The sequence below is a fragment of the Lycorma delicatula genome, chromosome 7 (assembly GCF_047948215.1).
Source record: "Lycorma delicatula isolate Av1 chromosome 7, ASM4794821v1, whole genome shotgun sequence".
Classification (NCBI taxonomy): Eukaryota; Metazoa; Arthropoda; class Insecta; order Hemiptera; family Fulgoridae; genus Lycorma; species Lycorma delicatula.
This window is the reverse complement of record NC_134461.1, coordinates 5,001,892-5,025,600: the sequence shown is the minus strand read 5'-3', so window position 1 is coordinate 5,025,600 and position 23,709 is coordinate 5,001,892. Positions and strand designations below refer to the sequence as shown.

Here is a 23,709-nt window from a genome sequence, read left to right as displayed (position 1 = left end):
AAATGTATGACAGAATACAGGAGAAAAATTAAAGAGAAGAAATACTTATCGTTTGGTTGTTCATAGCTGGCCAGCAACAATAAAAAGAAGAAAATCATTTATTCTTACCTTCTGTAAAGGACTTAATGATTGAAACTCTCATGTCTATAGACTTGTATTTTTACAACTACGTTATGTTTGAATGTACTAAAGGGTGCAACAAGTTTTTACATTAATTAAATTTAATTAGGGATAGTAATAATATTAACCCAAGAAGTTAACTCATTTCTGGAACTAATAAACTGTGCATCTTCAACAAATGCAAAAATCATTGTGTTAAGTATCCAGCTTGAACAAGATACAAACAGGTAAATTGAGATAGAATATAATTGTAAAAGAAAATACATTAATGAAGTTTAACAGTAAAGTCATGTACCTAATTATTCACCGCTGTTTACAGCCGGTAAGTTGTCTTGTGCATCTTGAAGTCCAGCACAACAATGTAGCATTAATACAGTCATTGCCTGTAATTTTTCTTCACTTTTACCAATTAAAAATGCAGTACGTGCTTTTATTGAAGTGTCCAAACTACCCTGTTCTTCTTTAACTAATTTCATATGAACGTGGCTTTCAGCATCGATTGCCGCTTTTAATTTTGTCATCTGAAAATAAATAAATATTAAAATAGTATTTTTCATATAGAATTATAATTAATTGGTGTAAAAAGTGTTAATTTCCACCTTACCCTAGTCAGGTAGTTCGTTCAGCAACACCACAAAATTTTAAGGAATTGCAAAGGTTTATTTAAGAAAGCCTGAACCTGCTGTCAGATAGCTCTTCAGTATCTGGACTTCAAGAAATTTGTTATAGTAGAATTAAATTCAGTTTCTCTACAGCATATACTCATGGATCACCTACAGCCAATTCTGAGCTGAGGAATCCAAATAAAGGGAACTAAGAAAGTTTTGCAATATGATGGAAAAGATCGCCACAGGCAATTATAAGTTAGTGAATGTTTGAACAGGTTCCAACCCTGCACTGTAGCCGCTCTAGTCACTGTCTCAGGTTAATTGTTTTTTTGTGTTTGTTTATATTGGTTCAGATTCTATATCCGCTGTTTTGTGCAGAAGAGAGGTTGTGGCATAGCATTTTTACCGATGATGACGGTTAATTAGTAGAGGGCTTCTTAGCCCAGCATCGTCTTCAGGTATTTAATGTACCTGGGAGTTGCCTACCTATGCAGGTAATGCAGATGGGCGACGGTTGTTTGGAGGAACGAACATCAATGTTACCATTGGTAGGTATATCCTTGCCAATGTTTGCAACTGAAAGGTAGTTGATGATTGCTCAAGCAATCATCATTTGATTCTTTATGAGATTGCTTGTGGTTTGAGTGAGTGCTACCGATGCAAAGTTCTGGTTCAGCAGGTCTGTTTTCTGCCCAGGCATGTGAACTGTAAAAAATTTGTTGATTTTATTTTGGTCAGGCTTTGAGTTTTGTATCGAAGTGTGAAGGTTCTGGATTTGAAGGACCTGGTAGTGAGTCTGTCAGCGGGCTTGATTGATGCTGCTGAAAATTCAATTCCCCGCAGTTCTGGTCGAGAGAGACTTGCTCCATGGTGGAGCAGGAAATTGTCAGCTTTGAAACATGCTGTCAGTCGTTTGTGGAGGACTTCTGAACGAGAGGGTAATCTGGAATGGCGGGCAGTTCTTGTGAATACAGAGATAGTAGATCTCAATATTTTCACAAAGTTTCGGCGGCCAAAGGAATGCCAGGAATCCTTCTTCCTGGCATTCCTTTGTGCATAAACAGGGGAACATGGATCCCTGGGAAGTCGTTTATAGGGTATTGGGACACAAACGATGTAAGAACATTCTTCTGTCTGCCCTCTTGACCCGGTTTGGCATAATTTTGGACATGTCAGAGATGTTACGAAAATTACTTGACGATTACTGCCCGACAACAGTGAAGCTGGAGAAACCACATACCATCTGCAGGTGCAGCGTGAGGTTGTTCAGTTTTGCGGGAGTGGCAGTGTCCTTGGAGATTTCCGATGCTGAAGTGCATCAAGTTATCTGCAGTTTAGGTAGGAACAAGGCCAAGGCTTCAGTGGAACAACAGCAGAGCTCCTTGTTCACTCGGTTGGGGGTTAGTGTGAAAACAATCACACGCGTGTTTAACAAGTAACTGTTTGTTGGCTAGTCCCCGGTATTTTAAAAGAAGGGTATTATTAAATTGTTGTTTAAAGGAGGCGACAAGGATCCCATTGTTACTTCATCGTATAGGCCCTTGATGTTGCTGCCGGTAATTGATAAAGTCTTCAAAAAAGTTCTGTACCTGCGTATAATTGAAAGGCTGATCTCGCAAAGCTTATTGATGCAAAATCAGTATGGGGAAAAGAGAAAGGACACCAAAAGGAAAAGGAAATGGAAAGGGTACTGAGGATGACATACTCTGCATGATGAATGTGGTAAGAGCTAGTGAGGAGGAATATGTCCTGAGAATTTTCCTAGACATCTCCGGTGCATTTAATAACCTGTGGAAGCCTTCTGTCGTTTATCAATTACAAAAGAGACAATGCACTGACAGTGAACTGCGAGTAATGCAAAGTTACTTCAGGCATCGGGATGAGTTGCTCCACAAGGGTGGACATGAGCCACACAAGACACTGTCCAGGGTTATTCTCAGGGCAGCGTGTTGGATCCATTGTTGAGAGTGGTGGAGTTTGATTCCCTTCTGTGGCTGAGATTGTCCGGCGGGTGTCTCATCGTGGCTTATGTCGATGATGGGCTCCTGGTGGTCGAAGGAAGCTCGCAGAGGGAGGTTGAGTTCCGAGCCACCCAGGCATGCAGGATACCTGAGTTGTGGGGTCATTAACATAAAATGACGTTCAGCCCGGAGAAGAGCACGATAATGCTTCTTAAAGGCTGTTTGGTAGTGAGGTGTCAGGTTTGTGTTTCAATGTTAGGCCTTCAAATTAAATATGTTCAAGTTACCTCGGGGTGTTTCTTGATGAGGAATTGCAATTCAAGAAGCACCTTAATTACGTCGCAGAGAAGGTCTATCGTGCCTTCTTTGGCATTCGAGGAGTGGTCAACCCTGATTGGGATCATAATTTTAAGGCTATGTGAATCCTGTATAACAGCGTGTGCAGGGTAATTATGCTGTATGCTATATGACTGAGGCAAGAACAAGACTGAGAGATGCCTTTTGCTGAAGTTCTGAAGATGACCTCTAGTAAAGCCCATAAGGCTAAGTATGGAGGGGGTGGCATGGCGACTGAAACTGCCATATGGTGGGTATCTTTCCCTATGGGGTCAGGATGTTTATTAGTGAAAAAAGGTAGTGATGTCGTTGGCGTTGGTTGTGGTGGCGTGGTCACAACTGAATTCCGGACAATTCTGCATGTGGGTTAAGTGTTTTGAGGAAAAACACACAGTGCTCAGAAGGGTTTGTCTTCATCATACAGCAATATTTAGGTGGTATTTAGAGTTTCAAAGAGAAAAGTTTGGCCTTGAGGAGATTCCAAGGTTAAATTGACTGGCTCCATCTGAGGATTGAGGTAAACATTAAAATGCTTAAGATGAACAGGCGTGTGACCAAACACCAAATAGAGGTGTCCTTGAGCATTATACACCAGCAGTTTGGGCTATTCTACGATATCACCTTCACTTAGAAAACTTTGTATGTTTTGAATGTCGCATAACTTGACCGACAATCAGATGGCATGTTGTGTTTCGTGGTGCCATGAAATGCTGAAAAAGTTTGAAAATGGGAAATCTTTATGTGTACAGTACTGTGATAGGTGACAAAACTTGGCTGTACTATTATGAATCCTGACCAAGGCTCAGTGCAAAGTGGAGGGTTTTGAAATGAGGAGACCCCTGTGGCTGTTCAAAAATCCAGTTCAGTGAAGAAGAGAATGATCACCAAATTTTTTAGTATGAGAAGAATTTTAAAACAAGTTGTGTTGAAAACTCAGAAGACGGTTACAGGAAAGTGATACACTGAGAAATGCCTGCCTGAAGTTGTTGAAGCTCTCAAGAAGCTGCACCCAAACTCAAGGATAGCACATGGTTTCTTCACCATGGTAATACTCCAAAGTTTGTTTCGAACATTTGGCCAGCACTCGAATAAAACTGTTAGAACACCCTTCCAACAGGCTTTATCTTACTCCATGTGACTTTGTACTGTTCTCCCAGGTAAAGAACAGACTGAAAGGGAGACATTTTACGAGTGATACCTCCAAGGGCTTGGGACAATGAGTGTGCTTAGATCTCTGAAGAAGCATGGCAAGGCTTCTTTGAAGATGAAGAAACACATTTCCATCACACATTATACAATTCACTTTGGAGAATTGTATAAAGGTGTGGTGGAAGTTATTTTGAAAAATTATTAAAAAAACAAGTTGTGTTGCAAAACCTTTCTCGCGCCCTTTGTATAAGAAATTATATAGTTTTCTTCCTCCTCTTTTTATATAATAAAAATAGCTTTAATTATTCTTTCAATAGATATATTGACATAATTTAATAAAAATTGACTATAACTTGCGAGTCTATTTTGTAGGTGGTTTTCTTAAACGATTAATTTGTTTTTCATTATTTTATTTACTTAAGAACAATCATGTTATTTTATGTACATGCAAATAAAATAAATGCATTATATCAGTGTTTCTCAACCTTTCAGTATTTGTGACCCAATTTTCATCACTTTTCGTATTTTCCCAATTTTCAATTTTCATTTTTTGATGGTAAAGCTACACTATGGCCTTAATTACAAATCTTACATATTACCAAGAATAAGTAAATTTACTGATATTTGGCAACACCAATCCTCTACATTGACAAAACCAGAATTGATGCCTCCCTATTGCTCTCTGTCTTATGTTCATCATATCAGACATTCTCACAGCTTCGCGAGAAGTTCTGATTTGTCTCAAACATTCCGGAATATCTGCACAAATGTGTATAAATGATGCCACCTCGTTCAATTCCAGCTAGTTTCAGTTGAGTCAATCCTTCTGTCACTACCGATTCTATCGTGAATGTGTATGTTGTAATTTGCATGTTAATTGCAATTCACGGTATTAAAAATTTTCGGCAGTCTATTTACACATAATTATGAATAAATTTTTAAGTGGGTGTAAGTGAACATTAGACAATAGTGAAACGTCAAGTGCACAGACAAGGTTGGTTCCTAAAAATAAAATCAAGAAAATATTCTCAAGAATACTTTAATTCTGGGTTTACCAGTACTGAAGTAAATGAAGAAGAAGGGGTTTACGTGCCATTTGCACAAAACTTTTGGCAGCAGAAAGCATGAAATCTAATAAACTTAAAAAAAAATTGGAAATGCTTTGCGTGCCATTTGCTCAAAAGTTTTGGCAGCAGAAAGCATGAAAACTAATAAACAAAATTTGGAAATGCTTCGTAGCGAGTGCGTTTACAAACACCAAGAATTCTTCAAATTAAAATTAAAATCATTAGAAAAGCAAATACCATTGTTTGCAAAAAAAAAACTTTGTGAATGAAAAAGCTTTACTTATATACGAAGTTGCATATAAAATAGCCAGATGTAAAAAGCCTCACACCATTGGTGAAGAGCTTATTTTACCAGTTGCAACTGAGATTGTAGAAACTATGTTTGTAGATAATTTTGCCAAACAATTGCAGTCCATACCTCTATCAAATGATACTGTTGCCCATCGAATTGGTGATATAGCTGAAGATGTACAGCATCATCAGCATTTCGAGAAGCTGCGTGACAAATTGTTTTCAATTCAGCTAGATGAGGCAATAGACAACAATAAAGACGCTCATTTCATTGCCTACATTCAAATTTGTGATGGTATGTCCACAGTAGAACTACTTTTCTGCAAACTAGTAGAACTCAAAGCAACAACGTTTGGATTATTTGCTATCTTAAACGATTTTATAAATGAGGCAAACATAGAGTGGAAATAGTATCAGAATATACACCGATGATGTTTGTTCAATGTCTGGAAGAGTCTAAAATATATCAGTAATTGTGAAAAAACATCTCCATAGTGTGTCCGGATGCATTGCATAATCCACAGAGAAGCTCTGGCTTCCAAAGAAGTGAGTCCTGGTTTGAATATTGTGCTAATGACAGTTGTAACATAGTAAATTATTTAAAAAGAAAACTCCTAAATCAAAAATTTTTTCTGCACTTTGTAAAGACATTGGTGCAGTACATTCAGTGTTACTATTCTACTGCAAGGCAAGATGGTTATCGCATAAGAAATTTTTCCACCGTGTTTATGAATTAAAAAATGAAATCACCATTTTCCTAGAAGAAGAAAACCGATCAGAAGCCAACACATTTTGAAATGGTTTATTTGTGACGGAATTGAGCTACTTGGTTGACATATTTAAGAAGTTAAATACCTTGAATCTTCAACTCCAAGGAGAAAATACACATATGTTGGATAGAAGTGACAAAGTTAATGCTTTTTGTAGAAAATTGGAATTTTGGAGCAGATTTTTTAAGCTAAAAAAACATATGAAATGTTTGCAACTAAGGATGAATAAAAAAATAAATGTTACAGGGCTGAAGAACAACATGTGAAAGTTGTTTTTGTAACCATTGAAAGTCTTTTAGCCATGTCGGCAAAGAATTTAAAAAAAGTATTTTCTTGCTGACAACTTGGTAGCAAGTTATGAGTGGGTTAGGGATCCATTTCAAAATACTTCCGAAGGGCTCTCAACTGCCAAAGAAGAAATCTTCATAGACTTCACGACTGGTACTGAAATCAAGAGACAATTCAGAAATAAATCACTCTGAATTTTGGGCAGGGGCAAATGATGAGTTTCTACACTGAAAACAAGAGCATTTATAAACTATAACCATTAAAATATAACCACTATAACTTCAGCTAAATATAGAAACAGAACTCGGAGTGTCTATTTCTAATATTACACCTTCCTTCGAAAAACTTTGCTCCGCAAGACAGGCCCAAGGGAGTCACTAATAATTATTAAACTTGTTTTTAGTTTAGTATTGATAGTTTAATTATTAAGCACATTGTACAGTGCTGATGCAATCCTATCTATAAATGTATTATATCAATGTAAATGTGTATTCTATTATTTGTTGTCAAAATGTATTTTGTTTTGCTTTCGTTTCAGTAAATTAATACATTTTTTAATAATATTTTCTTTTCCATATGCTCACGCCCCCCTCCCCCTAGGGGGGTGCGGCCCACAGGTTGAGAAACTTTGTACTTACATATTTGTCATACAAATATAAAAAATACTTTTACATATTTTATTTTGTGAAATCTGAGAAACAGAGGTACTCCATAAAATTAATGCGAGCGGTTAACTAATGTAACAATCCTGAATCATTCATATCCCTCTTATTTCTGAAGATGCACTATGAACTGTTATGTAAATATTGCCTACATAGTAGTGTCATCCTGCACCCAGCATTATAACCAGAGTTCATTTAAGCATACCACTACTGCAATATTGTAAACTAGAAAAGGTAAAAAGAACTTTAAACAGGGAGCTTTTTCTCAATTTTTTAATTCATTAAAGATTCTCTATCGGCATGTTTGAAATAATTCCCAATTTTTCAATATGTTAGCCAACTTTACTTTTAAAAACTGAAACACCCAATTTCTATAATATTTTCAGACACAATGCATAATTGTAAAACATTTTTATTCTTCAATGTTCTTTTCTAAACACAATCATTCGGGAGCTACACCTCATTTCCAGTTGTACTTATTGATAATATGTATCTTACATGTTGAGTGTAAGATCACAGTGTTTTAATTTTACTCTTTTGTTTCACTAAAGTTATATGTTAAGGTAACATATAACTTACGTTACGTTAATTTAATTATTTTGGTTAATGTTTAAAAAATGTACGCTTTTCTGTCTTAACAAATTTACAACACTTTAAATCAGCAGCCCAAATTCTGTACTAATCATCGTTACTCTAATAAATACAAAATAATTACAGTTTATTTCAACTGACAATTAATTTAAATATTCCATACATATTTATGAAAATAAATTCAAAACAATCCAAGGAAATCTAGGCAGGTCTCTTTATTTGAAAACATGTTATCAAAGTTATATTATCGATAGGTACAATTGAAATTAGGCCACCATATTAGGAAAACTGAAAAAAATTCAAACACATCAATAGGGTATTTTTAATACATTCAAAAGTTGAGGAAAAGTTCCCTTTTTTTAAACCCTTTGTAACTTTTATAGTTAATGAGATTCTATTAGGACACACTTAAAATAAACATTATGCTTATCTGTGGTTGTATAAAAGCATTAGTTCCATACGTCATAATTCATGTAACGATAAGGAAAATAAAATGGAACAGAAAGATATTACACAGGTTTCACTACAGTAATTTTATCTATTGTGATATATTAACTATAAGAAATAAAAAAAAAGTACATACAACAGCATCAATACGCTGTTTACGAAGATCCGGTGGAAGATCGGCAAATAATTGTCTTCCTGATGCTTTAGCTACGTCTAAATTTAATTCTTCATCTTGCGGACGAGATAATAACTGTTCCAAAGCGACTGAGATTTCTTCATCATCTCCATCATTTAATGTAAATAATGTACCACCTCCCACTAAAGATGTCTGTAAAAATAAGTATGTATACGGAAGATCAGAGACAACACTTTAAATAAAATTACGAGAAAGCAGAGTTGTTTGTATAAAAAAATTGACTAACGACATATTAATAAATTTAAAACAGAAGCATTAAAATAAAGTCTATTAAAAAAAACATGCACATAAATGATAAGCCAGTTAAAAATTAAGCACATAAATTACACGGTTGGGCCTCAAAAAATTACAAAAAAAATAAATCTGCTGAATCTAACAGTGTATCCGGCTCCCTCCATCTGGAGGTGTATTATAACGATTTTTTTTTTTTTTTTTTTAGATGTACTATATTGAAATGAGTACCTAATAATCTAGCAGAGTGCAGCCGCAATTTATAATCAACTTATTATAAACCTCAACTTTACTAACAGTTCTAAATCACATTAAAGATTATTAATATAATGCATTCATATTAACTGTAGCTGTTTTCTATGATGCGATTAATGCTGTAGTCTAAATTAAAACCTCATGACTGATATATTCCAGCGGGTAATTGTTTGTCACGAGTTGCAATTTATCTTACATGTAGTGAGTACTACTATATTGTTTACATTCAATGTGCAGTTCTCAATTGATTAAGTTGGAAATTAAAAAAAAAAAAATCATGTAATCATTATTTTTGTCCAAAAAGTGTTCAGTAAAAATAAAATTGAATGGAAATTTTGATTTAAAATAAGTATAAATTATACTCTCACTAGCTCCATTTAAATAATCAAACAACCCTTAAAATGCTAATTTCATAAACAATAAAAAATATATTTTAAAGAGAATATAAAATATTTTGTGTAATGTAAATAAACTTGAGAACTACTGAAGTATGTTAAAAAAGATTTCAGACTAATAGCTGTCCTTCATCCGAAGAGGATAATTATTACAGGTTAAAATAATTACCTATATTTTGATATAGTGAATTTAGAGAAAAAAATGGAAAATAATTAATTCAGCAAACAACATTTTTCTTAAATACTGTACATTTGCATTAAGTTATAATTAAATACTGAAAGGAACAAAAAAAATATGAATTTGTGAATAAACTTCTGTGTCTTCTGCATTCGGATGTGGAAGGGCCTGATAATCCAACAAGAACGAACCAGATCCTGAGATACACAGAACTACTCAAGACGGGAAATACGTATGCAGAACTAATTCAATCGAGTATATCATTATGATTATATAGACAGATCAGGAATGAGTAGGTATGCTACTCTTATAAAAAATAAATTGTTCTAGCATTTGGCTTAAAATGATGAAGGAAAATCATGGTAAAATGTTTATTAGAATGGCACTACAAAGTAAAAAATTATAAAATAAAACATCTGAAGTTTTAAGCCGATTTTAACACATAAAAACGTATAAAATAATATTTATCTCGGTATGTAAAAATAATAAATGAATAATCGTTTAAAAATTAATCTATATAATAATATTGTTTTTATAAAACAAAATCATTAAATTTAAATTTACATAAATTGAAAAGCATGATATTTTAGACGGTTAGGTAATTTATTAATAATAGCAATAGAAGCACAAGAAATCCTTTTTTCAAGGGTCACAATATTGCACTTTGTAATGAAAATCATTCTGTCATCTGATAGGATGGATGCAGATATTTTAAATTAATGTTTTCTGCAAAAAAACTAGCATCTGTGTAAAAAATAAACAAATATGAAAATTACATATTTAATTTACTAAATACTGTATTATACAATTCATATTTATCGGCATCAAACAAGCAAATGCAAATACAATGGTCCATTTTTGTATCCTGATAACTCATTCTGAGTTTTTAAAGGTCTCCTGTTATATTAGTATTTTTCATACGATATTTTTTTTTTTTTTTTTTCAGTCATTTGACTGGTTTGATGCAGCTCTCCAAGATTCCCTATCTAGTGCTAGTCGTTTCATTTCAGTATACCCTCTACATCCTACATCCCTAACAATTTGTTTTACATATTCCAAACGTGGCCTGCCTGCACAATTTTTTCCTTCTACCTGTCCTTCCAATATTAAAGCGACTATTCCAGGATGCCTTAGTATGTGGCCTATAAGTCTGTCTCTTCTTTTAACTATATTTTTCCAAACGCTTCTTTCTTCATCTATTTGCCGCAATACCTCTTCATTTGTCACTTTATCCACCCGCCTGATTTTTAACATTCTCCTATATCACCGCATTTCAAAAGCTTCTAATCTTTGTGTTCTGAAATGCTTCTAATTTATGTATATCTTACGATATACATAAATGTATTAAATATTTAATAATGACAAGCTAGGCTTTTTGTAAATTTATTTTATAAGAAACAATAAGGTTTCACATAACACAAAATAATCAATTTGCATAGCTGCAAAAATTTATCATTAGACAGAACATCCTAAAATTTTATACTAGGGGCAATAGATTACTACTATTAGTGTCTCTAATTATAATGCTACCTGTGCGATTAGGAAACGTATATCTGAGAAACACGTAGCGACAATTTCATCAATTTTAAAATTACACAGTCACAAACTGGTCATCAAACAATATTTTACACAGAAATTTCTAATCTTAATAAAAAGGAAGATAGAAAAAACCAGTACGTAAAGTTTTTTTTATATATCTTCTGATTTTAATGAAACATACGTGTAGTGAAACATCATGATGCATTTCACAACTAAACATTTCATTATCAGACGGATCAGAATTACTACTCTTGAATGTCATAATAAATAAAAAAAATATATAATGTTCGATAGATCTGTTAAACATTTTAAAGAAAACATAATGTTATAGGCGCAAACCTTAGAAATGTCAAGAAGAAATGACATAAAAAGGGTGCTTACATATTTTGCCATCGTTTTAATTGTGTACACCAGAGTAAACAATATAAAATAGGGTCAGACAGAAGATTTCATTGACCTGTATAATGAATTTGATAATTTTTACAAATGTTAATGAGTACTTACAAATTTAATAAGGACAAAAATAATCAAGTTCTATTATTAAATGACCACTTAAATTTTCTTTTTGAACCATTCTATAATGTAGGCCAATAAAACAAAACCCAAGCGGTTATGTAACTGTCAGGTCAGTAATTTATTTTTTTTATGTTAATACATAACAACCTCTAAGAACAAAAATTCTGATAAGCCTGTTGATGGAACATACACTATGTTCTGAAATTGATCAATTTAATATACATTTCATCAGTCGCATAATGGATAAAAAAAAATATTATTAAAAAGGTATAGTTGATAAACTGTTAGTATTATTATTATTATTATTATCGTTAATATTTAACAAAGTATATTTTAACATTTTAAAATTATTAACTTTTTCATTTAATTTTAACAATTTTGAATTTTTTTATGAAAGAACTGACTATGGAATGCCAAAGCAATGCTTTTAGATTTAATAATTCTTTTAGTGTACTTATCTATCCAAAATTGCAATTATTTTCTTTACAAATCACTATTTTTCTTTATACACTGATCTGCACATACTTGTTTTCATGTACATTCAATCTTTACAGAATGTTCCAGGTTCAAATCCTGATAAGGTACGGTATTTTTCATGGTATAATACGACAAAGTTTCATTTGTTAAAATCATTGCTTACTATTAAGCTGTTACAGTGTAACCATATATAGCTTGAAGTCAATTTGACATTCAAAGTATGTCCATATACAGTTTAACTGGAATATTAAGGATAAAATACTATAATATACTTTCTTGCATTCTAAAGAGCCCGCTCCTGATCTCATGCTACGTAATAATAATAATAATGTAATTACTTTGCGTTGTTTTCCTTCAGGTTTCTCACTTTCCATGTTTTTTTTTTCTCTAATAAGTCTACAGATATTTTAAATACGGATAAAATTAAATAATATTACTTATTATTAATAATAATAATTCTATTCAATTCTTAACATTTTGTCTTTTTTGAACTAAATTGAAGGTTATTAAGTAATGGGAAATTTGGTTTTAACAGATTCTGAAATCCATTCAATTTAATTAAAATAAAACTATTAGATATAAATATTCTATCACTCTTAAGAATTATAAGGAGTATCTAGTCAAAATATTACATGAAATTTAAAAAAATCTGATGTGGACACCATATGACTTCCTGGTACGCTTATTAAATAACAATAACATACATATCTTTTTTTTAAATGAAAACTACGTAAAATTTTATTTCATTAATAACTTCTGATATTTTTTATTTATTGTTATTATTGAATTATTATTTATCGTAAAACTTTTTTTACCGTCAGAGGTTAATAATTATTAATAAATCAATATATTTAAATTTAAAAAAAAAATAAAAAAGAGAAGTCTGATTCAAACCGATGTGCCTTCCCCTTGTCAGATCCAAATGTTTCATTAATTAAGCTTTTATTTGGCTATAACTGGAACCGATGAAAATAAGTACCTCTTATAATATATTGTTGAAAAGCTGTCAAAGAGGGCTTATTGCTGCAGTTAAGAAAAAGTAAAAATCAAAATCCAAATTTTTTTGGTTTTTGGATTTTTAGGTCAAGTCGATTGCAATCAAAAAGGGGGAAGGTGCACAACTAGATGTTACAACAGTCCTAAATCCAAAATTTCAACATTCTATGGATAATCGTTTTTGAGTTATGCAAGATACATACGTACGTACAGACATCACGTCAAAACTAGTCAAGATGTATTCAGGAATGGTCAAAATGCATATTTCCGTTGAAATCTGAAAACCGACATTTTTCGCGATCATACTTCTTTTACTTCGTACAAGGAAGTAAAAATAAGTAACTAAAACTAGAATCTTTTTAAAAGAAAATTATCTCCGAATTTAGACAAATGAGAAACTTACATTTTTAAAAAAAACTAAAAATATTTCTTTATTTTACATCTATTTTTGTTAATTACATTGTTTTTGTCAAATTTCAATCGTGAAATTAAAGAAATCCACTTTGGAGTTGATTGTGGGACATTTTGAACATACACTGGGTTTATAAATTATGTTACCCTTTTATATTGTAATACAATGAAATAAAATTACTTTTTTTTCTTTATTTTTATTAGAGAAAGACCAGAATTACTGTGATACACAAAAAATAATTTATTTTTTCAAGTATCCACATCAACCTTTGGGGTAATTTAAAAAAAAAATTATATAGTTCATCAAAGTCATTATTTATACTCTTTTTTCAGTAATTTTTTTAATTTGAATCATTATTGAAAAATAATATTGCATCCTATTCTACAAACAACAGCAAAAGCAAACTTTTAAAACTAGTAACCCTTAAACACAAATCCAAACGACATTTAAAATGTCTTATTAGGATGTTTTGTCTTATACCTGGTTAGGATAAATATCTTATATCTGCGAGGCATTTTTATTCAAAATTTTAGAACCGAGAAATCTCTAAGTGCGGGTTTAACTTTTTGTATTATTGCAACTGAAAGGAGAAAATCGTTAATGATAATTACTTACCTACTTCCATCGTTATGTCTAGCTTAACCCAAAAATATACAACTTCCAATAAATATAAAGATATTAAGTTTTATTAGTATGTCTCTTCTTAATGCTTGTTTTGTGTTTTTTTAAAATATTTCCTTAAATGAAAGTAAAAACATCCAGAACACTTGTATCCAGGACCAAATTTTTAACTAAAATAACTACTTTGAAACTCTATTACTGCAGTTAATTACAAAGCTCATTCATTTAAAACTTAAATCTGGTTTCATATGGATGTATAAATGCTTATAAAATCAAATTTTAAATAAATAAAAATTAAATCTATTAAATAGATGAAGTTGATTAATTAAAACAACCTCCTATCTAGTCAACCCTTCTGTTAATATATTGGCCCCATCAGACCATTAGGATATTAATATTATAATACTTCCACTGCATGATCATGAATCGATCAGAAAATACACCACTGTCTTGATTATAAATATTAAACTCTTATAATAAAGAAAATATATTGTAAAGAATGATGCTTTATGTAATATATAATAGATTATCAAAATGTGGATATTCCATTAGAGTTTCCAAATCAATCAGTGAGTAAAACAATTACTAATCTTGAAGAAGGCTGTACCTAAATAAATAATCTTAACTGCTTATATTTCTTACTATATCTAATTTAACTCCTCATTCCTTCCATTTATAATACATGCTTATGCTTATATATCTCAATTACTTATAATTATTACATAAACACAGTCTGTAAATAAATAGTGAGACTAGTTTTTTTGGCAGCCAAAGTGGCAACACTGTAAAGTTACCAATAAACATATGGTTATATGAACAGCTGATTTATATGAGGTATTAACATTTTTAGTCTATTTTTGCTACGTGGGACGTAAACAAACTTTTCGTGAAGCGAGTTTTTATTGTGCGTTACAAAAATAAGTGATACTAATTATGAGTAACTTGGTGCAATCAAGTTTTATGTTAAACTCGGTGAAAATGCTACTGAAACTTTTTCAAAATTGAAAAGGGTGTATGGAGATGACGCTCTGTCATGAGTTCAAGTTTTTAGGTGGTTTAAAGCATTTTCAGATGGCCGGGAATCAGTCACAGACGATCCACGGACTGAAAGACCAATAACATCAAAAAGTGATGACAATGTTGAGCAAATCAGAGATTTGATACGGTATGACCGGTGATTAACTGTCAGAATGATTGTAGAAGAATTGAATTTGAACCGTACCACAGTCCTTCTGACAAAATTTTGACAAATGAATTGAACGTGAAAAAAGTTTGTGCAAAATTGGTCCCAAAAAACCTTACTGTTGAACAGAAAAACAACAGGGTGGAAGTGTGCTGCGATCTTCTAGGGCAAATTGAAACTGATCCTGACTTTATAAAAAATGTTATTAGTGGTAATCAATCTTGGATACCTATATGACCAGAAAAAAACCGCCAGAATAAGGAGTAGCACACTTCAAACTCACAATGTCCCAAAAAAGCAAAAATGAGCAACTCAAAAATTAAAACCATGCTAATTTGTTTCTTCGATAGTAATGGCATTGTCCATGAGGAGCTTTTGCGTACAGGACAGACTGTAAATCAATGTGTTTACCGAAAAATTCTTGAAAGACTGCAGAAAAGAATTGTCTGCATGAGACCAGCCATCAGACAACTACTGCATGCTGCATTATAACTGCACCTTGTCACACTGCACTCTCAATTAAATAGTTTTTGGCAAAGAAAAACATTCCTGTAGTTCACCTTATTCACCTGACTTGAGTCCCTACAACTTTTTCTTGTTCCTGACTTTAAAAAACACCTCAAAGGAAAACATTTTGTAACAGTAGAAAACATAAAAAAAATGTAACCCGACCATCTGAAGGATATTCCGGTTTCTGAGTTCCAAAACTGCTATGAAGAGTGAGAAAACTGTTTGAAGCATTGCATGGCTTCCCAAGGGAACTATTTCGAAGGTGATAGAGACCATGTATAATTGGATTGTAAATTAAAAGTTTTTCTGAACCGGTCTCATTACTTTATTTACAGACCTCACACATATGATTTGGGTTGATTTAACAAATGTTGTATACATTTTTTTGATTTCTTCAACATGAAAATATACCAATATTATTGCTTAAATGAGGTCAATTTTTGTGGTATAATCCATTTTTGAGAATCATTTTTTGACTATTGCCCAAAGATTTTCAATCGGGTTTATATCTGGGGAGTTGCTTGGACACTGGAGCACTTTAATGTTTCATTCGTCGAAAAGTTTTTCCACTTTTTTGGCAGTACCATATCTTGTTGGAACATTCCATTGCTTTATGAGAATTTGCACTGAAGTTGTCACAACCCTTTCCTGCAGAAAATTTATACATCCATCGCTTTTAAACATATCTACTGGAAGTAATGAACAAGGGCCTTCAAATGTGAAAAAACCCCAAAATATTTTTTCCTAGAGACATTTCCTGGGAACTGATTGTTGTATATGAGCCAGAGATGTATTTTCATCTGATGCTTTTCTAATGTATGGAACTTTTGTGGTATAATCCATTTTTGAGAATCATTTTTTGACTATTGCCCAAAGATTTTCAATCGGGTTTATATCTGGGGAGTTGCTTGGACACTGGAGCACTTTAATGTTTCATTCGTCGAAAAGTTTTTCCACTTTTTTGGCAGTACCATATCTTGTTGGAACATTCCATTGCTTTATGAGAATTTTTTTTATCTCTTAACATAACAAATGTAACTCATCAGAAAACAAAACATTTTTCTAGTCTTCTTTGGTCCAGTTAGCATGTGCTTTGGCCCACAAGGGCTTTTTTTGCACATCGTTGTTATTACAAGCTGTTTTTTAGCTGGCTGACAAGCTTTCTGCCCAGCTGCTAGAAGTCAGTGTGTAACAGTTGTCATGTGTAAATCTGTTTCAATGATTGCTAATGCTCGATTTAAGTCCACAGCAGATAATTTTGGATCAAGTTGATTTTTTTTTGCTAATAACCGATCCTGCGTTGGGGTTGTTTTTCTTTTACAGTCACATTTTCCTCTCCTTTGTGGAAAAAAGGCGCCATTTCTTTAAATTTTGTAATAGTTTTCATTGTTCCTAGTCCAAAACTACATTCACAAGCTACTTGTCATTGTGTCATACCGGTATGCTCAGAAAGAAAAACAATTTTTGAATGATTTCTTGGAGTTATGTCCATTATTATATATTCAAGGTGCAGAACAAAAAAGATATAAAATATGATTTTATAATAAAAAATGAAACAAACTTTCACAAAACACTATTTACAACAAGAAAATTGCTAAATAACCAAAAAAAATAACCTCACATATAGACAGCTTAAAGAATGTCTGTGATCAAACAGTGTAGCTACAACATAGAAATAAACAAAACATTTCCTGAGTTTGGATTAATTTGCACACTACTTGTGTGTCTGTGTGTGTGTTTGTATATATATATATATATATATATATATATGAATTTATGTTTAATAGATCAACCCTAAGTACAGAATAATTGAAATAGGATGACTTACCTTATTTCATTACAGAAACAGAAGCACTTTTGCAAACTTGATTTGCATCATCAGCTGCATACATTTATATTTATATTACAAAAAACATCATAACTTGCAAACCATGATAACATACCACTTATTCACTTATAATTTTATGTTAAAAATATTTTTAAACCAATTAAATTTAACTTATACTTTAAAATCTTATATAAAAATTTGTTAAAACTTTTATTTAAATTAAATGCTTTTTAAAATCACAATCAAAACAAGAGATAAAAAACATAAAATATAAAAAAAATTTAAATTGTAACGATTAATCAATTAAAATATAAAAATTTAATTAAAACAAAGCTACAAATTAAAACTTTTAAACTAAAAACAAAAAACTTAAGCAAAGCAAAATCAAGTGCCAGCCATTTCACTGAATTTACTCTACTAACCATATTGAAAGATCAATTACCCAATATACATATGTATATATATATCCAAGACAAAAGTATAACACAATTTTTCACCAACAGTACAGAATTCAACAGTGCCTCTTATCTTATGCTTACTGTTTTTTTCATTTAACAGCAGTTTCAAGGGTTTCCTCATCATCAGTTAATAAAAAAGTTTTTAATGAAAAAACAATAAGCTTAGGATAAGAGGCATTATTGAATTCTGTTCTGCTGGTGGAAAATTGTTACACTTTTGTCTTGGACATAATTAATACAGAAGTGAATATGTACAGATACAATAAGAAAATAAATTGATTTTGCTAAGTTAATATAAATACACATATATTTTACAGTTATCCGGTAGATTAGAATATATTTGTACTAATAAATAAATGAATTTCCAAGGTAGCAACAAATGAGAACCACACATTTGTGCATAGAATACTTATAATTCTCAGCCTCAATACCATTAACTGCAATCCTTCCAACCTGATAGTTACATGAGGAATGAAGGGGCATCCTTGAAATAAATGTAACTGTGTAAAATAAGGATAAAATTTCAACAGCTGTCCTCAACAGACCGGTTCTCACTGATCATCAACATCAACAACCTTGTCACTGACAATAATGTCGACGATGCTGTTTAATGTCATTAACATTAAACAACATTGGGCAACACCAACTGATGTTTTATTTTATAGTGCTCTCATTTATTAATGTCTAATGACCATAAAAGTAAATGCCACATTAAATTTAGAAAACATTTTCTTATTTATATCTTTCAAAAAATATATTTAAATTCATTGTTCTCTGAATTATTAATGAATAATGAATCAACAGTAAGGAGGGTTGCCGCATGTTATGCACACCTACATATTTATGATTAATTATAATTTTTGGAAGTACAGACAGAACACTTTCACTCATGTTCTTATTTTATTTACATTTTTTAATAAATGTTCTATCGATCACAAATGATGATAAGAATTTACTACACTGTTAAACTAAGTCGATAAAAAATTAATTAAATATTGATGTAATTTCAGAAACATTAACTTTTAGTATTTACTAAAAGTTATGTCAATAAACATCAATATTTAATGCCTCCTCAGTGAGAGAATATTTTCATTCAAGAAAGATGATTTAACCTTTTGTAAGAAGTCACAGAATGTAAAAAAACACATTATGATATTATGGATTTATAAACTTTGGAGTTTACTGTTCAGAAAACTAGAAAATTAATAAATAGGATTTATTATGATTTAGTACTGTAATAAAAAAACAAGAAAAGTAAGATAATTTAAGTGATATATTGACTTGCTCAACAGTAACTGTAAAAGGACCAATTAGGCGGGTAAAATTATAGCAAGTCTAACTCCAAAAGGAGTTAGACTTGTTAAACTGAAACAAGTGAGTACTATAATTAATGCGTACATTGATAAAAAATATAAATCATGCTTTTATAAAACTAAAAGAAACACTGTGCATCTTTTATCATGCAAATTCAAAGCTGATGTTTCATATCATAAAAATTATGTACGTCCACAGCCTGCTAATAATTAATAAATACTTTGAGGAAAATATGTAATAAATATATATTATATTTTAGGTACACAATTTTATTGTCTAATACATTACTTGGCAGTAAATATACTGAATTAATGTAATACACTTATGTATAAGTATTATACAATATTTGGCAATGTTTTTTGTTTAGGACAAAAAAAATGGTTTTTCAAAGGTGCTATTTGAGGCTTCTTGAGCGTTCTCAAAAAGCAAAAATTCCCTTGAATAAAATTTATTTTGTGCTTCAAGGATTCAAATTATGGAAGATGTAGATACATTTTGCTCTCAACTGTCATTTAAGAAAGCAGAAACAGAAGAAAATATAAACAGGGACAAAAGATACGAGGATTACAAAATACTTTTTTATTTTTCTAGATGTTATTATAACAGATATAATTTATTAATAAATGAGTGTGTCAGAATTCTATACTTCCAAAAAAAAGTAAAGAAAAAATGGGGTACAGATATGATCCAATATTCTAATAAATTATGACTGTCTTCTGTTGCAAAATATTTTAAACTTATTCCGTTTATTATATTTTACTTTTAAAATGTCTAATGAAAAATGGAAATACAGAAGGAAATGGAGGTAAATGAAGGAAAAAATATAAGAATGATTTAGATTTACAAAATAGAAAAGCTACACTGAAAGCAGTTAACACTAATCTGTCAGGTATAATATCGTAATCTGATTACACATTAATTTACTACTCGCAAAAAATTCATTTCAATAACTAATTAATCACATTTCATATACTTTGGTTAGTATTATAAAAACTGCATCCTATCTATGAAAGCTTATATTGATTTGTGGTTGATTTTCCTTAACAGCATTCTAATTATTAATTGAACTGGGATACCAGACATTCATCCTACAATGAGCCATTTATACTCTGAAATAAGTAATTTAATTCAAATAAAAAATTTTTAAGGGAGGTCTGTCGTGAAATAAAAAGTATTCATTATAACCAAATAAGATCAACATATATGTACTCGCATTTTTTTATGGATGCTGCTGATTTTAGTGGATGTTTTGTACCCTTCAGCTACTTCATTTACAGTATTGTAAAAAATTCTCTGGTTTCTCTTTTGAATACTGAAATACTTAGAACCGATTAACCTGCACTCTGTTAAAAAATTATTGAAATGCAATTATATAATAACAAGCACACAACATTATTATGGATCAATGAACATAATTCACAATAAAGTTTAAATTTTATTTCCAATTAAAACATGTTACACATTTAAATCCTAATGATTCAATGAAAAACTGTTTGCATTCAGTTTCTGTACCATATTCATTAAGGTACTTCAAATAATAACAAATAACAAGGATAAATTCAGGAGGACTTATGTAAGTGAGCCTTCAGTGGAGATCTAGGTGAACTGTCTACAGTTCAACTGGACGCTTTCATGTCAAAAATTCTGAGAACAAGCATATCTTTTCCTTAGGGAAGTTTCAGCCCTTTCTCAGATGGTTCTTTAATAACTGGAGGAGAAGGAATTTGTTTTGGCATGTAATTGAGCCGGTCATTATAAAATTATAGATTACTAACATCCAGCCCAAAGCATCAAAAAAAGGTTGGTTGAACCAATAACCAACTTGGTGTACTAATTCAAACTGAAGTCGCTGGTTCATCTTTAATAAATAAAACAATATTTAGTTATATTTCAATTATATCCTTTAATATGTAATAATGTTGTTTACATGTCTTTATATGAAAATAACTGTTATAATGTTATTGTTCGTGTAGTGCTTGTGTTGGGCATAAAGAATAGAGTAATATTACAATAAAAAATTTTAAATATTATAAATAATTATCAGCTGATAACTAGGGCAGTTAAATAGTAAACAAGTTTATATATATATATATAAATTTTTTTTTTTTTTTTCTTTTTACTAAAGAAGACGATACAGTTAGTATATTTAATTACAACGCTGCTCTCATTCTAGGTAAAGAAGATATCCAACTCCTGATAAACTGCAGCCGGGTGCTATATCTGGGTTGTAATATTGCTGTAATATGGCTGCAATTACTGCTACCAGCAGTAAAACGGGTAAGACTATTTGCCTCATTTAATGAGACTGTTGTTAGTAGATCTTCCTAGCTTTTCATAAATCTTGAGTTTTTTTCTTATTCATTCATCTCAATCGCTACAATTACTTCGGATGCTCGATAATGGTCATCCAACTTTCTTTTTTATGATGAGAAATTATTTTTTTCAACTATAAAAAATATCAATTCTGAGTGGGATTCAAACCCAGAACTTTTCAGGTGCATTCAAGTCTCTGCTGCAGCATTCTGTGGGTTTTGTTAGCCCGCTTAAACTTTACTAAGAATGCAGGAACCTATGAAGTTACTACATCCTTGATGTTTGGAGAACAAGAAAACTTTGCCTACAGACTACCCAAGGACTGTTTTTTATCTGGTAACTAAAAAATGCCTGTCCTGGAGTCAAGGTATTTAGCAGTTAAATCTGAATGAAGTAAACCTAATGTCATGGTACAAGATCAATCTGTACAGTAGGCTAGTGACAGACAGAGAGTAGAGCCTGGTTATAGTATAATAGGAGAAATGTAAAAAAATCTTTAAAATGTTTCTAAAGATATGAATATGCTTTTTTAAAACTGTTTCTCAAATTAAGTTTCTCCTAAACGTTAAAACAACTTACAACATTAAGATAACTTATCTTAATGTTTAGTTATACATTTTTTTAATTATACCGCATGCATTCAAATTTAATCTTTATGTAAACGTGGTGACTGAAGACATGAAACAGTTTAAATTACTGTAAAGTAATTTTAAAGAAAAATTATGAAATATGAAACAAAGAACTAATTAAAGAAAAAATATTTTAAGGTTTGTAGTGTCTGATGAGGTAAGAGGTGAGAGTATACATTTGTGTGTAGAAGGGGAAAGACGTGCAACAAGGCCGATATTACTCCTGAAAGTAGAAACAATGATTGTACAAAGAAAGATTTGATAAGCATTATGTATAAACAAAATGAAATATTTAATCATATTAGTGTTAAAATTCGTTTTTTAAACAGTACAAGTTATATCTGGGTGATTAATTAAGGAGGTATGAGTTTGCTATCGAGACTCATAATGAGTTCTATGATAAATTGTTGTGGGATTGATTTTCATTGACAAAAATATTTCATGTTTCTAGATGCGTTCATGGACACATTTTTAGTGTTTGGAATACATAATATACACAAGAATACCTGAATAAATTTATGGCATGCTCTCAAGCAAGACCATTTTTTTTGTGAATTTTCCTGTGACATTTCATAATTATTACGATATTTTGAATTATTTACATTTCCCAGACAGGAGATATAACAGTTCATATTTTAACAAGATGGTATTCTTTTGTTGTAAACTATTCATAAAGTATTCCTTTGAACTCCTTTACTATTTAGTAAAGAGTATTCCTTCAAATTCTCCTTTGTAAACTATTGGTGAATTTCTTGATGAATATTTTCCCGATGTCGGATCATTAGGAGGTAAATGGAAGCAATGGCCTCTATGCTCCCTCATTCTTAGCCCTCTAGATTTTTGCTTCTGGAGTTTTGTGAGCAAACTATGCATAATATCCACTGAAAACAACTACCAAACAAAGGAGTGAATCATGGAGGTAATTATGCCTGTCACAGCAGAAAATATTCTGCCATGAAAATTTCTATAATAATAGAAGTTGGGAAATCACATTGATGCATAGATGGCGACTCATGGAGCTCATACTAAATTTATTACAAGCAATGCATCTCATCGCTCTATAATCTGATATTTATTTACATATTTCTACCTCAGAATTGAAAACTTTTAGTACTCTGATAGTGAGGATTTTCAACTAGTTTTAATCAAGTCATGTTCAAGGAACCTAACACGCTAAATTAAATTAAAATGTAATATTACATGCTATTAATTTATGAATAATACATGATTTCACAGATTCAGGAAATGGAAAAAATATCAAAATTTGCTCAGTAAAAATTGCACTTACAACCTTCAAACAAAATAAATGTAATTACTGACAGAATTCATAAGATTAGTTAGTAAAAGTAGTATTCAGATACAGCATAT

At 31.2% G+C, this 23,709-nt stretch overlaps 1 protein-coding gene across 3 annotated transcripts in view; it reads right to left on the bottom strand.

Moving 5' to 3' along the window:
• Pdzd8 (PDZ domain containing 8) overlaps window positions 1–23,709 on the bottom strand; it is a 158,100-nt gene that overhangs the window by 7,538 nt on the left and 126,853 nt on the right. For all 3 annotated transcript variants that reach the window (XM_075370139.1, XM_075370140.1, XM_075370141.1), the window contains 2 exons: window positions 8,427–8,618; window positions 416–641 (listed from right to left, as the gene is read on the bottom strand). In XM_075370139.1, the coding sequence (XP_075226254.1) occupies window positions 420–641; window positions 8,427–8,618 (414 nt within the window). In that variant the 3' untranslated portion in view covers window positions 416–419. The remainder of the gene's footprint in view (window positions 1–415; window positions 642–8,426; window positions 8,619–23,709) is intronic.